Consider the following 18,165-nt stretch of genomic DNA (forward strand, 5'->3'; position numbering starts at 1 on the left):
TGCAGCAAACATTTTTGAAATACCTCTATTATAATCCCTCTTAAAATTGTATTACAGGTTTGACACCGTGTTCTGTGCCATTTCCACATAGGTCTGGTTGGTCTTTCCTACGAAATTTTACTATACTTCAGGAACATGTTACAATGGCTGTGATGCAGCCTTCTTCAAAGACTCATAGTTTTCTCTCTGCTCAAATGTTAGGCTGCCTCAGACCAGCTTATGTTGGGATGTATGTTGTCTGTCTATGTACAAGGTAGAGGGAGAGAGTGTGCGTATACGTGTGTTTGAAAGCATGTGTAAGTGTACGGTTTAGTGTGTCTTTGTATGTGTGTTTGTATGCGTGTGTTTAGGGGTGTATATGTGCTTGCATGAGTGCTCTGTCACAGCTGACATTTTGAGCCATAATAAATAATTAAAATATTACATTTCATCACATGTTGTGCTTTAATTTTAACATTTATTTAGGGATGCATGGATTTATTAATTTTTAGATTCAATTTGAAGTTGAGAAATTAAACAAACTTTCTTGTTTTTTTTATTTCTGAATGTGTTTGATATTATTTTGAGTTGAAGTCAATAACTTTTCAACCCTGGAGATCAATAACACCTATTTTTAGTTATAGAAGTAAGATTTTTTAATTCTATGTATAAATTCCTTTTTTAATCTATGTATAAATACATAAGCTTTTCCAAACTGTCCAACAGCTCAACCTGGATTGCTTTCTATATCATAGCTGCTGATGGGGACAAGCAAGCTTTAAAAGAGCTGTATAACATCCTGTGGAAGAAGTTGAAAACTCTCCGCAGAGCAGAGCGGCACAGGAGGCGCGGGAGAGAGAGAGAGCAAGGAAGCGAGCAGCCTTCATTGCCAATCCCTTCCGGTTTTCTAAACAGCTGCTCGGGGACCTTACCTCGTCTACAAGCGCTGTCCAGAAATTCTCTGGCATCTGTGGAAGGCCTTGAAAGTGATCTGGCGAAGTAGCCGACCAGTGGAGATGTGCTGAGGGAGTTTGGATACCCAAGGAGGAGGACTCGAAAAACATCAACCAGTTTCAGACTATCTCACTACTGAGTGTGGAAGGGAAGGTGTTTTTTAGCGTCGTCTCCCAAAGACTGACCGAGTTTCTCCTTAAGAACAACTACATCGACACTTCAGTGTAGAAGGGTGGGATCTCTGGAGTCCCCGGCTGTCTAGAGCACAATGGTGTAGTTACACAGCTCATCAGAGAGGCCCATGAGAGCAAAGGAGAACTAGCGGTTTTGTGGTTGGACCTGACTAACGCCTACGGGTCCATCCCACACAACCTAGTTGAGCTTGCGCTACACCTACACCATGTTCCCAGTAAGATCAAGGACCTGATTCTGGATTACTATGATAACTTCAGGCTCAGGGTCATTTCAGGGTCAGTAACCTCAGACTGCCATCGCCTTGAGAAAGGGATAATAACAGGCTGTACCATCTCCGTCATTCTCTTCGCACTGGCGATGAATATGGTGGTAAAGGCGGCTGAGGTGGAGTGCAGAGGGCCTCTATCCAGATCAGGTGTTCGACAGCCCCCCATAAGGGCCTACATGGACGACCTTACCGTCACAACATCAGTCCCAGGGTGTAGGTGGATCTTGCAGGGTTTAGAGAGACTCATCCTATGGGCCAGGATGAGTTTCAAGCCCACCAAGTCAAGGTCCATGGTACTGAAGAAGGGGAAAGTGGTGGACAAATTCCGATTCTCAATCTCAGGAACCGTAATTCCATCGATCACGGAGCAACCAGTCAAGAGCCTGGGAAAGCTCTTTGACTCCAGCCTGAAGGACACTGCTGCTATCCAGAAGTCTACGGAAGAGCTTGGAGGGTGGGTCACTAAGGTGGACAAGTCTGGCCTGACTGGTAGATTTAAAGCCTGGATCTACCAGTACTCCATCCTTCCCCGAGTCCTGTGGCCTCTCCTCGTGTATGCAGTCCCATTAACAACAGTGGAATCCTTTGAAAGGAAGATCAGCAGCTTTCTGCGCAGATGGCTGGGTCTTCCTCGCAGCCTCAACAGCGCTGTACTGTACAGGACAAGTAACACCCTGCAGCTACCCTTCAGTGGGCTCACTGAAGAATTTAAGGTGGCACGCACAAGAGAAGCCCTACAGTACAGAGACTCCAGGGACTGCAAGGTGTCATCAGCCGGGATTGAGGTGAAGACAGGAAGGAAGTGGAAGGCAGAAAAGGCAGTGGAGGTGGCTGAGTCACGCCTAAGGCAAAAGGCACTATGTGGGGCCGTGGCAACAGGAAGAACAGGCTTGGGCTACTTCCCAAAGACCCAAGTCAGCCATGCCCGGGGCAAAGAGAGAAACCACCTACTTCAGGAGGAGGGCCAAGCAGGCGTGGAGGAAGAGCGAGTGGGTAGGGCAGTGGGACTCCGACAGCAGGGGGCATGGAAAAGGTGGGAGAGCGCATTACAGCGCAAAGTTACCTGGTCAAACATCATGCAGGCAGACTTCCACCGCGTCCGGTTCCTTGTGGCAGCAGTCTACGATGCCCTCCCCAACCCAGCAAACCTCCATGCGAGGGGAAAGAGTGAGACACCCACCTGTTCCCTTTGCTCCGGCAGAGGCTCCCTGATGGTCGCTATCGCTGGCGCCACGACCAGGTACTCAAAGCAGTGGCTGAGAGCATAGCCTTGGCCATTAGCACCACCAAACACCATCATGCTCCGAAGAAGGCAATCTCCTTCATAAAAGCAGGAGAGAGACCTCGTGCAGGTCCACAGATAACAACGGGACTCCTCCATATAGCTCCTGATTGGCAACTGCACGTTGACCTGGGAAAACAACTGATATTCCCCCAGCACATCGTAACATCTCTATGGCTAGACATGATCATCATCTCAGAGGCTTCAGGTTGTGTTATTGATATGGATCAATATCAGCCATGTCTCGGGCCCCTGCAATAGCCACTAGGCAGCGACAGTCTGTGTGGGACAGGAAGTCAGGTGTGAAGGCAGAATAAGATATCTGGAATTTTTTCAAAATAAAAAATCTCTTATTTTGGGTGGCTCATTGTCAATGGTGCCAAAGCTACCCGCCCTTTAATATATTTGTATGAAAAAAATAAACCTGACACCAGCAGGTGGAATGGACTTGCAGTGAAACCGATCCAGAACACAATTACATCCAGTGTATTCACGTAAAGCAGTTCAATCCTTTTGTCACTGATTTCTGGACTAATGTCGCCCCTTCCAGCTCGAGCCCCTAGGCAATTGCGTGGGTTGCCTGTTTGTTTGTTGACATTTGTAACTATGTCATATGTTATGTCATCATTTACAGGGACTACGGTTATGAAAATAACAGCAACTGATGCTGACGAACCAGGAAATGAGAACTCGCAGATAATGTGTACTCTGATTGATCAGAAACCAGCCCATGACATGTTTCACATCCTCAGTGATGGAACCCTGTGTGTGAAGAAACCTTTGGACAGAGAGGTATGGACACATTGCAGTAAAAAAAATTAAATAAAAAGAAATGTGGGTGTGTGTGTGTGTGTGTGTGTGTGTGTGTGTGTGTGTGTGTGTGTGTGTGTGTGCACATCTGGTGCTGACTGTGAATTACAATAAAGGAAGCTGATTTCATTATGTGAAACATTAGTTTCTCTTTTTTCAAGACCATAAAGTGTTTACAGAAAATCAAACAACAAATTGGTGCATTCAAATTAATCTAATTATTATTTGGGAACCTATTCCCTTGTTTTGTTGTGCCTGAGGAAATGTTGACCAATTTTTACTTTGTCCCATTTACTCTGCCTATTGTTGCGCACAAAATTGGAGTAACAATATTTAATATGTTTTTTCAAATATTTTATTCTTAGAAGATAAAAACATTGCAAAACTAACATAATTTAAGAGGCAAAAAACGTTTTAGCCCAACTTTCTGGGCAATAGTGATATATAGCTCAATCAATCAATCAATCAATCTTTATTTATATAGCGTCTTATACAATCAAAATTGTTTCAAGGCGCTTTCCAGAATCCCAGGGCCTGACCCCAGACAGCTGATGTATAAGTAGTTTGTATACAGTTGCTAAAACAGACCTGAAACAGCTAATAACTGCTAAAGATATGTTTGATAAAGATACACAGGATATCCCCAAACTACTTGTAACCAACTATTTTTAATTAATCCTGCACAATCATCAACACAATCATCCTGCAGATGTATGTGTTGCTCTCACCAGTATTTTCAGTGTAAATCACCATAGGAAATATACAGAAAATAATCAGCCACCTTCTCTCAGTGTTTCTTTTTTCATCTGCTATTATAAACTAAAATCTGTACATTTTGCTCTCTTGGGTTTTAACCAACTCTTACTGCTATTTTCTGTTGCTATTAAAATTATTGAGCTATGTGAATATTTTGCCTTTTATCCCCTTAAGCTATAATTTAATAAGCAGTCCATCTGCCCACATCATATTATACACTTCTCCCTTATCAATAAAACAACACAGCCACTACACCCTTTACCCATTCTCTCTTACCTCGTGCACATAAAGCAGGACCTCTCATGATCGGCGTCACTTCCTGTCTCTTCTATCGTTCGTTGGTTGCATTGTGCACGGGGTGCCGTATTCACTTAATATTGAACACTTGGTGTGTTGTATTCACTTAATATTGAACACTTGGTGTGTTGTATTCACTTTACTTAAAATTTTGAACACTTGAGACATTCTAGTCACCTGATATCAACAGTAAGAAACAACCCATATTAAACAAATACAGGGCTTCGCCGATCACTAGCGTTAGCATGGCCTCACCGTCTGTTTCACCCGGTGTCTTTGTCTGTTCAGAGTGTGAAATGTTTAGTTACTCCTCTGCCTCCCTTAGTGAAGGGAATAGGTGCAAGAAGTGTAGTTTATTTATGGCTATGGAGGCGAGACTTAGCGAGCTTGAGACGCGGTTCCGCAGCTTGGAGTTAGCTGGAGTTGCGTCATGTAGCCAGGGTAAGCTAGCTGCTGCGGAGCCGCCTAGCGTAGCTACAGCTAGCGGTCCCCCGGCAGCAGCCGAGCAGCCGGCTAGCCAGGGCGGCTGGGTGACGGTTCGTAGGAAGCGTAGCCCAAAACAAAGGCCCACGGTGCACCACCAACCGCTTCCCGTGGCTAACCGCTTTTCCCCACTCGGCGACACACCCGCCGAGAAACCGACCCTGGTAATTGGCGACTCTGTTTTGCGCTACGTGAAGCCGACTCCAGCGACCATAGTTAGGTGCATTCCGGGGGCCAGAGCGGGCGACATAGAAGCAAATTTATGGCTGCTGGCGAGACGTAATCGTAAATTTGGTAAAGTTATTATTCACGTCGGAGCCAACGACACCCGGCTTCGTCAGTCGGAGGTCACTAAAATTAACTTGGAGTCGGTGTGTAACTACGCAAAAACGATGTCGGACTCCGTAGCATTCTCTGGTCCCCTCCCCAATCTGGCCAGCGATGAGATGTTTAGCCGCATGTCATCGCTTCGTCGCTGGCTGTCACGGTGGTGCCCCGATAACCAGGTGGCCTTTATAGACAATTGGAGCACCTTCTGGGGAAAACCTGGTCTGATTAGGAGAGACGGTGTCCATCCCACTCGAGATGGCGCTTCCCTCATTTCTAGTAATCTGGCTAATTTTATTAGACCCAAAGTGACCTGACAATCCAGGGTCCAGACCAGGACGCAGAGTTGTGGTCTTACACACCTCTCTGCTGCTTCCTTAGAACCCTCATCCACCAATAATAACATATTTAACACTATAGAGGTAGTCTCTGTTCCACGGTTAAAAGTTCACCAAGCACAGAGCAGGGGAGCGGTCAATCACCAAAATCTTATTAAAATTAATACTGAAGCACAAGTTGGAGAAACTAATATCACAATTAAGTGTGGACTGTTAAATATTAGATCTCTTTTGTGTAAATCCCTGTTAGTGCACGACCTGATAGCGGATCATCACATTGATTTATTTTGTCTTACTGAGACCTGGCTTCAGGAGGAGGAGTATGTGAGCTTAAATGAATCTACTCCTCCTACCCATCTTAATTATCATATTCCACGGGTTACTGGTCGAGGAGGGGGAGTGGCAGCAATCTATCACTCCAAGTTATTAATTAATCCCAGACCAAAACATAGCTTCAGTTCATTTGAAAGCCTGACTCTTGGCATCACTCATCTGAACTGGAGGACAGAAAAGCCACTTCTGTTTGCAGTTGTATATCGGCCCCCTGCTGGGCCACATTCAGAGTTCCTGTCTGAGTTCTCTGACTTCTTATCTGACTTGGTCCTTAGAACGGAAAAAGTCATTATCATTGGAGACTTTAACATCCATATGGACGTTATAAACGGCAGCTTTAGAAATGGCTTCATTTCATTACTTGAGTCAGTTGGTTTCCTCCAGCAGATAAACCAACCAACTCACAGCTTTAACCACACCCTAGATCTAGTCCTGACTTATGGTGTTGAGGTAGAACATGTGTCAGTGTTCCCTCGGAACCCAGTCCTGTCAGACCACTCTTTGATCACTTTTACATTTATGATTAAGGATTCTTCTATGCTCAGAACAAAGTCTTACTATAGCAGATGTCTTTCAGATAATGCTGTAGCTAAGTTTAAGGAAGTGATCCCTGTGCTGATCCCAGGACCACCATGTGTTTCCCCAGGGATCAATCATTATAATCTTAGCCCTGCTGAGGTTGACTCTATTGCTGAAGGTGCAGCAACCTCACTGAGAATCACGCTTGATTCTGTTGCCCCCCTGAAAAAGAAAATAGTAAATCAGAGGAGGTGTGCCCCCTGGTATAATTCACATATCAGGACCCTCAAGCAGAAAGTGCGAAGACTGGAAAGGAAGTGGCATTCCTGTAAGATAGACAGCTACCATGTAGCCTGGAAAGACTGTCTATTAGTATACAAAAAGGCCCTTCGCAAGGCTAGAACAGCTTATTTTTCTTCTTTGATTGAGGAAAATAAGAACAACCCCAGGTTTCTCTTCAGCACTGTGGCCAAATTAACCAAGAGTCACAGTGTTTTAGATCCACGTATCCCTTCTTCCCTTAGTGGTGAAGACTTCATGAGCTTCTTCACTGATAAAGTTCTAGCTATCAGAGAGAAAGCTAACCAGGCCATCCCTACAACTGGACCATCACCAGATGTGCCGACTGTGGGAACATGCAGGGTCTCCAACGAGCCCTTAAGCTCCTTCAGCCCTATATATTTTTCTGAGGCGTCATCGCTAATTCAGAAATCCAAGACCACTACGTGTCTTTTAGATCCCATCCCAACACACCTGTTGAAGGATGTTCTACCACTGATAGGCAGTTCTATCCTGGACCAGATCAATGGTTCTTTAGTGTCAGGTTATGTACCCCGGTCCTACAAGGTGGCAGTGATTAAGCCGTTGCTTAAAAAACCATCACTGGATCCTGATGTCTTGGCAAATTATAGACCAATATCCAACCTTCCTTTTATCTCTAAAGTTCTAGAGAAGGTGGTGGTGACTCAGTTACTGGAGCACCTGCAGAGGAACAGCCTGTTTGAGATGTTTCAGTCAGGCTTTAGAGCTCACCACAGCACAGAAACAGCACTTCTTAAAGTCACTAATGATCTTCTCATAGCTTCCGATCATGGACTCGTCTCTATGCTGGTTCTGCTGGACCTCAGTGCTGCTTTTGATACAGTTGATCACAGCATCCTGTTACAGAGACTGGAACATGTGATTGGGATTAAAGGGACAGCACTAGACTGGTTTAGATCATATTTATCTGATAGATACCAGTTTGCCCATGTCCACGGCGTTCCCTCCTCATACAGTAGGGTTAGCCATGGAGTTCCTCAAGGTTCCGTACTCGGACCAATCCTCTTCACCTTGTACATGCTTCCCTTAGGGAACATTATTCGGCAGCATGGGATAAATTTTCATTGTTATGCTGATGACACTCAGCTCTATTTATCCATGAAACCCGAGGAGACAGAGAAGTTAGTGAAGCTCCAGACCTGTCTTAAAGACATAAAGTCCTGGATGTCTTCAAATTTCCTCCTCCTTAACCCAGGAAAAACTGAGGTCATGGTGTTTGGTCCTGAACCTCTCAGGGATAGATTAGATCACATGATCACTCTAGATGGTATCTCATTAACATCTAGTCTCTCTGTGAGGAATCTAGGAGTAACTTTTGATCAAAATCTCTCCTTCAACTCACACATTAAATTAGTCTCTAGAAGTGCCTTTTTTCACTTGAGGAACATCTCAAAGATCAGGAAGCTACTGATGCAGCCTGATGCTGAAAAGTTAGTCCATGCATTTGTTACTTCCAGGCTGGACTACTGTAACTCCTTATTATCAGGGTGTCCAAACAACTCTTTAAGAAGCCTCCAGTTGATCCAAAATGCTGCAGCCAGAGTTCTGACAGGTATTGACAAAAGAGATCACATAAGTCCTGTAATGGCGTCGCTTCATTGGCTGCCCGTTAAATTTAGAATAACTTTTAAAACCCTTCTTCTGACCTACAAGGTCCTCAGAGGCCTAGCTCCATCCTACCTGGAGGAGCTAGTGATACCCTATCAGCCCAATAGACCGCTCCGCTCTCAGAATGCTGGTCTACTTGTGGTTCCCAGAGTTTCTAGGAGTAGAATGGGGGGCCGAGCATTTAGCTACCAGGCCCCCCTGCTTTGGAACCAGCTCCCTGTCCAGGTACGGGAGGCTGACTCCATCGCTACTTTTAAGATCAGACTCAAAACCTACCTCTTTGAAAAAGCTTACTGTTACTAATTCAGTAGTTCCAGTTACTATCATAGACAGACAAATTATCATACTTAGGGGGTCGTCTAATCATTAGGTCACATTCTAGCTATGCTGTTATAGGCCAAGGCTGCCGGGGTCCGGAAACATGATCACCTGACAGGCCTCTGTCACTCCACTGGGTCATGGTTTCCTCTCCTTTCCTCTCCTTTCCTCTCCTCATCAAGCAGACTAGTTATGCTGATTCTTGTGTAGTTTTTCTGCTTCTCCCCACCCCCCCCCCTCTATCTATTTGCAGGTATCACTGCCATCGGAGCTGCATAATGACCGCCGGCCCCGTTGAAGTGATTGTGCATATTTTTTGTGTGTGTTTCTGTGCTCTGTGCCTCTCCTCTCCTCTCCTCTCCTCTCCTCTCCTCTCCTCTCCTCTCCTCTCCTCTCCTTCTCCTTTTCCTCTCCCTCTCCTCTTCTTTCCTCTCCTCTTTCTCCTCCTCCTCCTTCTCCTCTCCTCTACCTCCCCTTCACTCTACCTCTCCTCTCCTCTACCCCTCTCCTCTCCTACCTATCCTATCCTCTACCTGTCCTCCCTCCTCTCCTCTCTCTTTACCCAGCCGGCCATCAGCAGGAGGGTCCCCCTACATGAGCCTGGTCCTGCTCAAGGTTTCTTCCTGTTAAAGGGGAGTTTTTCCTTGCCACTGTTGCTTGTCTGGGGTCAGGCCCTGGGATTCTGGAAAGCGCCTTGAAACAATTTTGATTGTATAAGACGCTATATAAATAAAGATTGATTTGATTTGATTTGATTTGATCCTTCCTTTCCTAAACCCACTCTGATAGCTTTTGAGTTCTTCCCTGGTTTCTAAATAATAGTCCAGCCTTTATTTTTTTTCCCATAGTTTTACCCACAGCAGAGGTTTGAGCTGTTGGTCTGCAGCTCTCTGTCACTCATGGGTCCTAACCTGGCTTACAGAGAGGAACCATAACACATCTTTTCCTGGAGCTGTTTTTCCAGCTTTTAGAAATACACTATTAAAAAGTCATTGAAAAGTCAACAGTAATTACATTTCCAGAGTCTTCATCAACTTGTAACACTTCAGTATTTTCTACTATTGTTCTTTTCCTGCCTTCTTTCTCTTTGTTACGCACATTTTCTGTGCTGTGTATTTCAGCCTGTGTTTGTGTCATTAGTTTGGCTTTCTCCTTGTTCTCTATAATAAAGGTCCTTCATATTCTTTCCTGTTACCTGACACCAGACAGGAAAATAAAATAAACACCAGCTGTCACAAGTATTTAAGACCATGCATCTACGACATATTTGCTTCACAGTGAGCACTTTTCGTTAACCCCTAGAGATTGCAGAGTAAAAATTAAGCCTATATTTGTCTTTCTATTTCCACGTTTTTTGCCCCTGACTGCCTAAACTTTGCCTTAAGTGTGCTGCAGGACCGACATCAGCGCAGTATATTCGCTTCATGAGACGTGAGCAATACCAGCCGCGGCCAGTAGGCAGCAGCACTAAGCTGCTGTTGCACCAAAGAAGAAGAAATAGAAACGAAGGTCCAGGTGTCTGCCGTGTCTCGTTGTCCTGCTTTAGTCAGCATGTCTTCAGGGAAGTATTGTTCTCCGAGGAGGCTAATGTCATGGTGAGAATGAAGACAGTCTCTAAACGAGGGGATTAGTCCTGGCTGCAGCTGATCGTGCGTCTATAACACATTTGACACTGTGTGTGTGTGTGTGTGTGTGTGTGTGTGTGTGTGTGTGTGTGTGTGTGTGTGTGTGTGTGTGTGTGTGTGTGTGTGTGTGTGTGTGAAGGGGTCGTGTATTCTTAGGTTCCTTGAGACCATCACGTCTCGCTGCAGTAGCCAGAGGCTCCGGGGGGCCACCAGTGGGTCTGGTCCACACTTGCCCCCCCCAGTTCAACTCCAACAGGACTTCAGTCGTGCGCTGTGGGCGGCAGAAGTACGAGCGATCGTATCCGGTGATGCTGGTTCAACCTGACGGATCTACAATTAATATTCAGTACAGAGAGCCTCGACGCATCCTCCTGGTGAGTGAGTGAGTCCAGGGGCCTGCTGCAGGTCCAACTGCTGCTGCAGGCTCCATGACTCCATGACTACAGCACACCTGACCTCAGTGCTGCTCTGCTGTCACTGTCCACCATAGTCTATTGCCTGATTTGACACAAAACCAGATGTGAATGTTTACAAGTGCAGACGACAGATTCTCATCTCCTTTGTGCAAAGTAATTTGCTGTCTGTGTATTATTCAATTGCAATTGAACAATTGTTTTTCTACAAAGTGGATAGAAAAATGATCCATTTTTGACAGAAATTCATCAAGACTGGGGGGAGGAAAAGCCAGGACAGTTAATGTACATTATAGGAGACATATACAGCTGTTCATTGAGGGAACTCTTGTGGTGCTTCTTATTAGGATATATTATTACGCTCAAAGATGTCACAGCTTTGCTAAACAAAGGTTTTGTGTTTTCCTAGATGCCCATTAATCTGGCCACTCTGTCGGAAGAAGAACGACAAGCCCGACAGAAAAAGAGACAAGCCAAGAAGCCAAAGCAGCAATTTGCAGTCCAGTATGAAGATGACTTCAATGTAGATTCCTACAAACAATTTTGGAAGAAGAAATAAACCAAGACCATTCCTTTTCCCCACATGTTGTGTTGGAGGTTTTTGCTAAAACCAAATTTCATATATTTTGTCAATGAGCTCAATTCAAAACGGCAGAATTGCAAATCACAAATCAAACTTGGTTTTATCCTCATTTATAAAAAATGTCAAACTAAAATGATGCTGTGGCATAAATATTAAGACCCTTTAGTTTGTGCTTCAACTATGCAGGTGTACATTTCCATTGGATTAAGAAATAATTTCTCCTTTTGGATAATTTCCCAACACTGGATAAACTAATAGTTTTAACTGGATTCATAACTATATTTTACCCTCTGCATTACACAAATCTTTAGCTGGATATTTACTACAAGCTTGAACATTGTTTTTTATTTTCTCTTTAGATTAATGGAATCTTTAGTTGGAATGACTCCCTCCAGTATGGATTGTTTAAAGAGAAGATCCACTTTTGATTAGACACTCTAACATTCACATTTTTGTTGGTTGTCTGTATTTGAAAAAGACCCACATCAAGGAAGCTATCTGGTCACCCAGAGAAACCTGCACAGTGGTGAATCATTTTCGATGAAGTGAAAGGAAGCATCATCCAAATGAACCAAATTGAAAAGTAAATGGAAGCTTTGAGTGATGCCAACCTGGTGGGACACTGAAGCCATGTTTCAGCTGAAGGTTTTACAACGGTAGAGCCAGAATCCCCACACAGAAACGTGTAAAATAAAGTAAAAGGTATTTATCCAACAATATGCTGATAAACTTTAATTCCTCAATGAAAGACAGTTGACCTGCTGTAGACAAGTAAGATGATGTGGGTGAGCAGGAGCTGCACTGGGTGGGCCACAGAGCTGTTGCGGTGCATGGATCTGCCCTGGGATGGATCTGGTTTGGGATTATTGGCTGGCTCCTCTCATTGTAATGGAAATAACAAAAGTCCTGGAAACGCCTTCGGGTCTCCAAACCCATCGACATTTATGTGCAACTTCAAGGAGAAACTATGATTTTTGATGATTTCTGGAGTCTCTCTTGAGCCTTGATAATGTCTCATCCGTCTTGTAATTATTTTAAAAAAAAAATGGTTTTATTATTTTTCAATGCACATTTAGAGTGGGATGCGTTCATCTCTTGTTCCAGTCATTGCAGTAATCTTTTCAGGGCGAGAGGCGGCGGTGTTGCACTCAGACGGTGTGTAGTGATCTCGGAAACAACAACGAAGAAGACGTCGAAGCCAAAATACAGTAAGTCAATGTTATTCTGGCTTAAACTTGACCTTCTATCTTTTCGAATTGCGAAACATTAACCGCACAAACCGAGGTGTTATCGCAAATAAAGCCAAACTACCGTTCAATCTAATTGTCCGACGTTAGTCGCGAAAGTAAATATTGTACCTAAAATCAGGAGAGGCTGCTTACAGACATTTCTGAACGTTGTAAACACTCAGTCCAGAGGAGCAAAGCTCTTCTAGAGGCTGATCCGGCCGAGTGCTGAACTCTTCGGTCCAACAGTTGCGGCTATATTGGCCATTATTAATGTCTTCGGTTGAATAAGATGAAGTTGGGACAGAGAGACACTTTAACTTCAGCAGGTCAGCTGACGACAGCTGTCACGTGACGCATCCTCCAAGCCAGAGAACCAGGAATTGAAGTGGTTTCATTTCGGCAAATTAAATGTTGTTGATATGATTATTCTCATAAAAACCTGTTTTTATATCACTCAAAATAAATTGAGTGTATGTGTGTGTGTGTGTTCAGGTCATCAGTAATGTCTAGTCTCGGCCTCAGCTTGAAACCTGCTCAGCTGCTGTTCATGTGGATGCTCATTAATGTTTCTGGTGAGTTCTGTTTATACATGAATTCTTGTTTTAATGTGAAGGGATGTCTGTTTTTTACATTGTGTAATCCCAATTGTTTGAGAAATAGTCATTTTCTGTAGGAGTCAATGCAAGACGAACTGATAATATGATTACACATTGCAGCTCCAGTGACGATGCCCTTCTGATTGATCTTTTATTACCTGCTGATTGTGTGTCGTGGTCAGAGTCATCCCCATTTCTTTTTCTGTTCATCCCACCGGCAGAGTCCAGGCTAGATTTATTTGCTCCTGATTCTGTCACACTTCCAGAAGCCTCTGAAGCCAGCCTCAACATTACTTTAAGGTAAACACCGAAACACAATCTTCGCTCACACAAACACGTGGGTGCAGTTATGTTGTTGTTGCGAATAATTATCAAAACTTTCATTTTTACTTTCACAGTAGCGATGTTTAGCTAAAAAACACACACACGCCTAAATAGTTTAGGATGAAGCAACAGTGAAACCGGTTATGAGGAGGAATATAAAAGGGGGGAAACATGAAAATATTCAGATTCTATTATTTCCTGAATTTAAATCTATCGATTGAATTCCTGTCTGTGCATGTATGCGTGCGTGCCTGTGTGTGTGTCTAACTGTATCCGAACTCTCAGAATTTGCTGGATCAGTGTTTACATTGTGTTTTTGTCTTTTTATAGTTCTCCTGTTCAACAGCCAATTGTGTTTTACTTAAATGTAACCTACACCTCCGAGAGGAATTATTCATCTATAATCACATTACCTACACAGGTAATGCACAAACGCACACACACAGACACACACACACATACATAATGTGTGGAGGGAAGATGTGAGGTGACTTTAAGTGTCAAGAATGGCGCCTTTTAAATAAAATGTATTTAAAAGGCCTAAAATGTACTTTTATCATTGTATGTACAGTATATATGTATGTAAGTACGCGTGCATATACAGTATGTATGTGCATATTCAGTCTTTAGCACAGTTCTAAAATGATTCGATAAAATCTGTCAAAAGTCAGTTTCCACCTGAAAATTGGGCCGTTATTAATCGGGATGTACCGATGTCCCGCTAAAACAGGCCGTCCACAGGTGGACAGATGGGTGTCAGCACCTCCTGCTTGGTCCTATCATCCTGCACTCACCAGGGGTCCCCGGTTCCCATTAACATGACCTAACTGGCAACGTGCACGTTGGTGCTCTGTTCCTGCTGAAGGCCCCAAACTTCAGAGCCTTTTTCTGATGCCCTTTTTTAGGTGTTGCTGCCCAGACATTCATCAACTGTCACCTTCAACGTCACATCCCATAATGTCGGCCAGGTGACCACGTACCTACAGTGCAACTGTACAGAGCTGCAGCATCTGAGCAGGTGGGTCCAGGTGAAGAGCAGGAGGCCTGGGGCCAGCTGGGGATTCAGTTAATGATGGTTGTCACAGCTCCACTCCCATCTGTCCTGGCTGGACACCGTCTTGTTTACGTTGTGTGTCTTCAATTTGTCCTGCGTCTGTGTTCACAGGATTCGCTTCATGGTCATCCACAGCAACGTCTTAGCAGTCATCAGTCAGATTGTTGGATGGCTCTACTTCCTGCTCTGGTCCCTGTCCTTCTATCCACAAGCATGGGAGAACTGGAGGAGGAAGAGGTGCTCGTCCCTCCATCCTTTAGGACTGAAACACTTTGTCCCTCCTCCTGACTACAGATTACAATATTTACTATTTACATTAGCCAGTTTTCCTTCAGGGCTTCAATAATCACACAGATACGTACAGAGACATACAACGGTGATGTTTATTACATGTTTATTACAGGCCCACTCAAGCGAGGACAGAATGCTTAAATTGTGTCTTCTCTCAGTGTTATAGGTCTCAACTTTGACTTCCTGGCTCTGAACCTGACTGGTTTCATCGCTTACACTGTCTTCAATGTGTCCCTCTTTTGGGTGCCTTTTATACAGGTGACAGGATTTAACTCTGTATGAAAGCTATGTGTGTGTGTGTGTGTGTGTGTGTGTGTGTGCACATACACACACACACACACACACACACACACACACACTCTTTCAGAGTTTAGCCCACCACTCTGTCCGTTGGTGCAGCAGTGGGCCTTGGTGAAGCTGCGCTGCCTGACTAGCTGATGTTTCCTCCTGCAGGAGGAGTTTCTGAAGAGGAACCCAAAGGGAATCAATCCTGTCAGTTCCAACGACGTCTTCTTCAGCCTGCACGCTGTCCTGCTGTGCTTGGTCTATTTTTGCCAGGCTGCCATTTACAAGGTGCGTCTTCACTGGACCAACCATTCAAAGCTGAAACAGTCTGGAGATGCCAGATGCTCCAGGGAATCTGGAAGCATCTGGCATCACACAGGGAAGCCTGTGTGATCCGTGGTGCATGACAGGGTCGCTTCCATAAGACCTGCTCTTCAAGCATGTCTGACAGTACATGTGGCACCAGGACCCCCTGGGTCAGAGGTCACTCATCCACTATGTTGTCGTACTGGTTGACTGGAGCTTCATTTGCTTCTGTACTGGTGATCTCCTGGGACTGGTGCAAGGCTCATCCTGGTGTTACTGGTTGAGCTGATCTTGTGCACCACTGCGCTTTGTATGCGGCAGCAAACTGTCCATCTTTGCCTGTCTGCACATTTTCTTGATCAGTCTCTTCTGGAGCTAGTTCCCACCCGTTTGCATTCCTACGTGTGTAGAGACTCCAGTCTTGCTAGCTAGGACGTCCTCCACGTGTTGGTCCCTGGAACCAACACTAACCTGACTAACAAAGCTTTCACATGTGCTGGGGTGAACCTGCTGCTGGGTCCTGGGCAGGGTTCCAGAAGGACCTGAACTGATTACTGGGGGGATTTCAGTCAATTCTAAAGGATCAAAAACAGGTTCTATTGGGCATTGTACCTATTTTTAATTTCTTTTATTTTTTAAACGATTTCAATTATTTTAATCTATCGTGTATTCTAGCATAAATGTTGTTATTTCTAAGTATGGTGACCGCCTTTGCTTTACTGTCGTATGTACAGCTGTAGCTTTGTTTTGTTGCCCTCATGGCCAGGTCACTCTTCAAAGAGAAATTTGAATCTAAATGAGTTTTTTACCTGCTTAAATCAAGGATCGGTTGATCTCCACTTTAATGGCTGGCTCAACAGAACATGGGCGTGAATAAAAGAGTGGCTGTTAAAAGATCTCCCCTTCACTTTTTTCAAGGAACTGCTAATTACACAAGTTTTTTATACTTGATGGAATTTAACAGGTAAAAATAAGTTGTCATATTATGATATGTATATTTGTTGGTGGTGCTCTGATGAGCTTTCCTGTATTTCCTCTTGGTGTCAGAGAGGAGACCAGAAGATCTCCTGGACAGCCGTGTTCTTGCTGCTGGTTGGCTGGACGTTTGCTTTGGTCACTCTGGTTCTTGCAGCAGCCAAACAGATCACCTGGTTGGACTTCCTCTACTACTGCTCCTACATTAAACTGGCTGTTACTCTGATCAAATACGTGCCACAGGTACAGTCACACTTCAGGTGCACGTGCCCACACACAAGCAACAAACAGACAACACACACTCATGTTCGCGTCCAGGTGGATTAAGGACGAAGTGGGAGAAGTTAGTTGGAACCATTTGCAAATTTATTACTGAAACTCAAAAAACTGAACGAGTACAGCTACGACTGAAACTGGTTTTGCTACTGGCCGGACTGACTGGTTTTCTGACTGGTTTTCAGGCCTTCATGAACTACAGGAGACAGAGCACTGAGGGATGGAGCATCGGTGGCGTGCTGATGGACTTCAGTGGGGGGATTCTGAGTATTCTGCAGATGTTCTTACAGTCGTACAACAACAGTAAGTCCCCTCCTGCGTGTGTCCCGTCAGGTTGTGAAGGCTCTGAGTGGCGCCACCTCCTGTCTGATTGTCATACTTCCTCCCTCAGATGAGTGGAAGCTGGTTTTTGGAGATCCTACAAAGTTTGGCCTCGGTGCTTTTTCTGTCATCTTTGACATACTGTTCCTGACTCAGCATTACTGCCTCTACAGGAAGACGACACCTTACGAAGCTTTCGTGCAGGACACCAATTAAACTTTAGAGCAGTTTCACAATCAGCACCTTTTGCTTGACCACTGAAAGATGTTTTTAGTTGAGTGGGGAAAGAAATCAACCAGTTGAATAAAGGGAAAAGCTTTCTGCACTGACTCATCATCGTGGCCTTCTCGCTCACCACATCTCACCTGTCGAGCACCTGTAAATGAAGCTGTTTTCCATCTCTGACGCCTGTTAAATGATTTTTTCCACGTCACTAAAAAACCTATCAGATTGTAAAAGTCTTAATTTCTCCAAGAACTTTCACATTCCCAAATGGTTCTAATCTGTTTCTAATACACGTGACTCTTCTACAGGCCTGATCTTTGCAGCCAATCAAAGCAATGACACCAACGTCTGTTTATATATAGAGAGATTTTCCTATTATACATGAATCGCAGGTCAATCATCCTCTCCTGCAGGACAGCATATTTCCTTTGGTCTTCAGTGTCTCCTGGGCTTCTTTTCTACCTTTTGATTGACAAATGTTTATTTCTGAATATTAAATTGCCATTTAAAAATGATGAGTGCAGCTTTTCTTCTTTTATTGAGTGTGAAGTGGAAGCAGGAGACAAATTCATGGAACTTTTAATAGCTTTAAATGCTGACGTTCAGTCTTCTCATTCCTGTTTTAGCGAGACTGTTTAGATTTGGATAAGCTTTGAATAAAAGAACAAAACAAACTAGTGGTGAAACGTGTGGATGAAAGGAGCATCTTCGGCTCCTCTGGACAGGGGGAGGGGGCAGAGGCCTAGATTCTGGCTCCACCTTGTGCAGCTCTGCTGGGGGGGCCTCTGCCCGTCCAGTCCAGCTGAGGGACCTGGCTCCTCCAGGGTATGAACAGACTAAAGGCTGAGCTCATTCTGACATTTAGGAACCACAC

General features: G+C 44.4%; 1 protein-coding gene and 1 pseudogene across 1 annotated transcript; both read left to right on the plus strand.

The window, feature by feature from the left end:
- The first annotated feature begins 292 nt into the window (after positions 1 to 292).
- On the plus strand, positions 293 to 11,385 carry LOC105417893 (uncharacterized; annotated as a pseudogene).
- A 1,149-nt stretch (positions 11,386 to 12,534) lies between these two features.
- ctns (cystinosin, lysosomal cystine transporter) lies at positions 12,535 to 17,806 on the plus strand. The gene is made up of 11 exons (XM_003973791.3): positions 12,535 to 12,617; positions 13,131 to 13,210; positions 13,456 to 13,534; positions 13,889 to 13,979; positions 14,464 to 14,576; positions 14,724 to 14,849; positions 15,062 to 15,161; positions 15,357 to 15,476; positions 16,542 to 16,712; positions 16,931 to 17,048; positions 17,137 to 17,806. The coding sequence occupies exons 2-11, from the start codon at positions 13,141 to 13,143 to the stop codon at positions 17,280 to 17,282; spliced, it is 1,134 nt and encodes a 377-aa protein (XP_003973840.1). The 5' UTR covers positions 12,535 to 12,617; positions 13,131 to 13,140; the 3' UTR covers positions 17,283 to 17,806.
- The last annotated feature ends 359 nt before the right edge of the window (positions 17,807 to 18,165 follow it).

Source organism: Takifugu rubripes, chromosome 20 (genome assembly GCF_901000725.2).
Source record: "Takifugu rubripes chromosome 20, fTakRub1.2, whole genome shotgun sequence".
NCBI classification, from domain to species: Eukaryota; Metazoa; Chordata; class Actinopteri; order Tetraodontiformes; family Tetraodontidae; genus Takifugu; species Takifugu rubripes.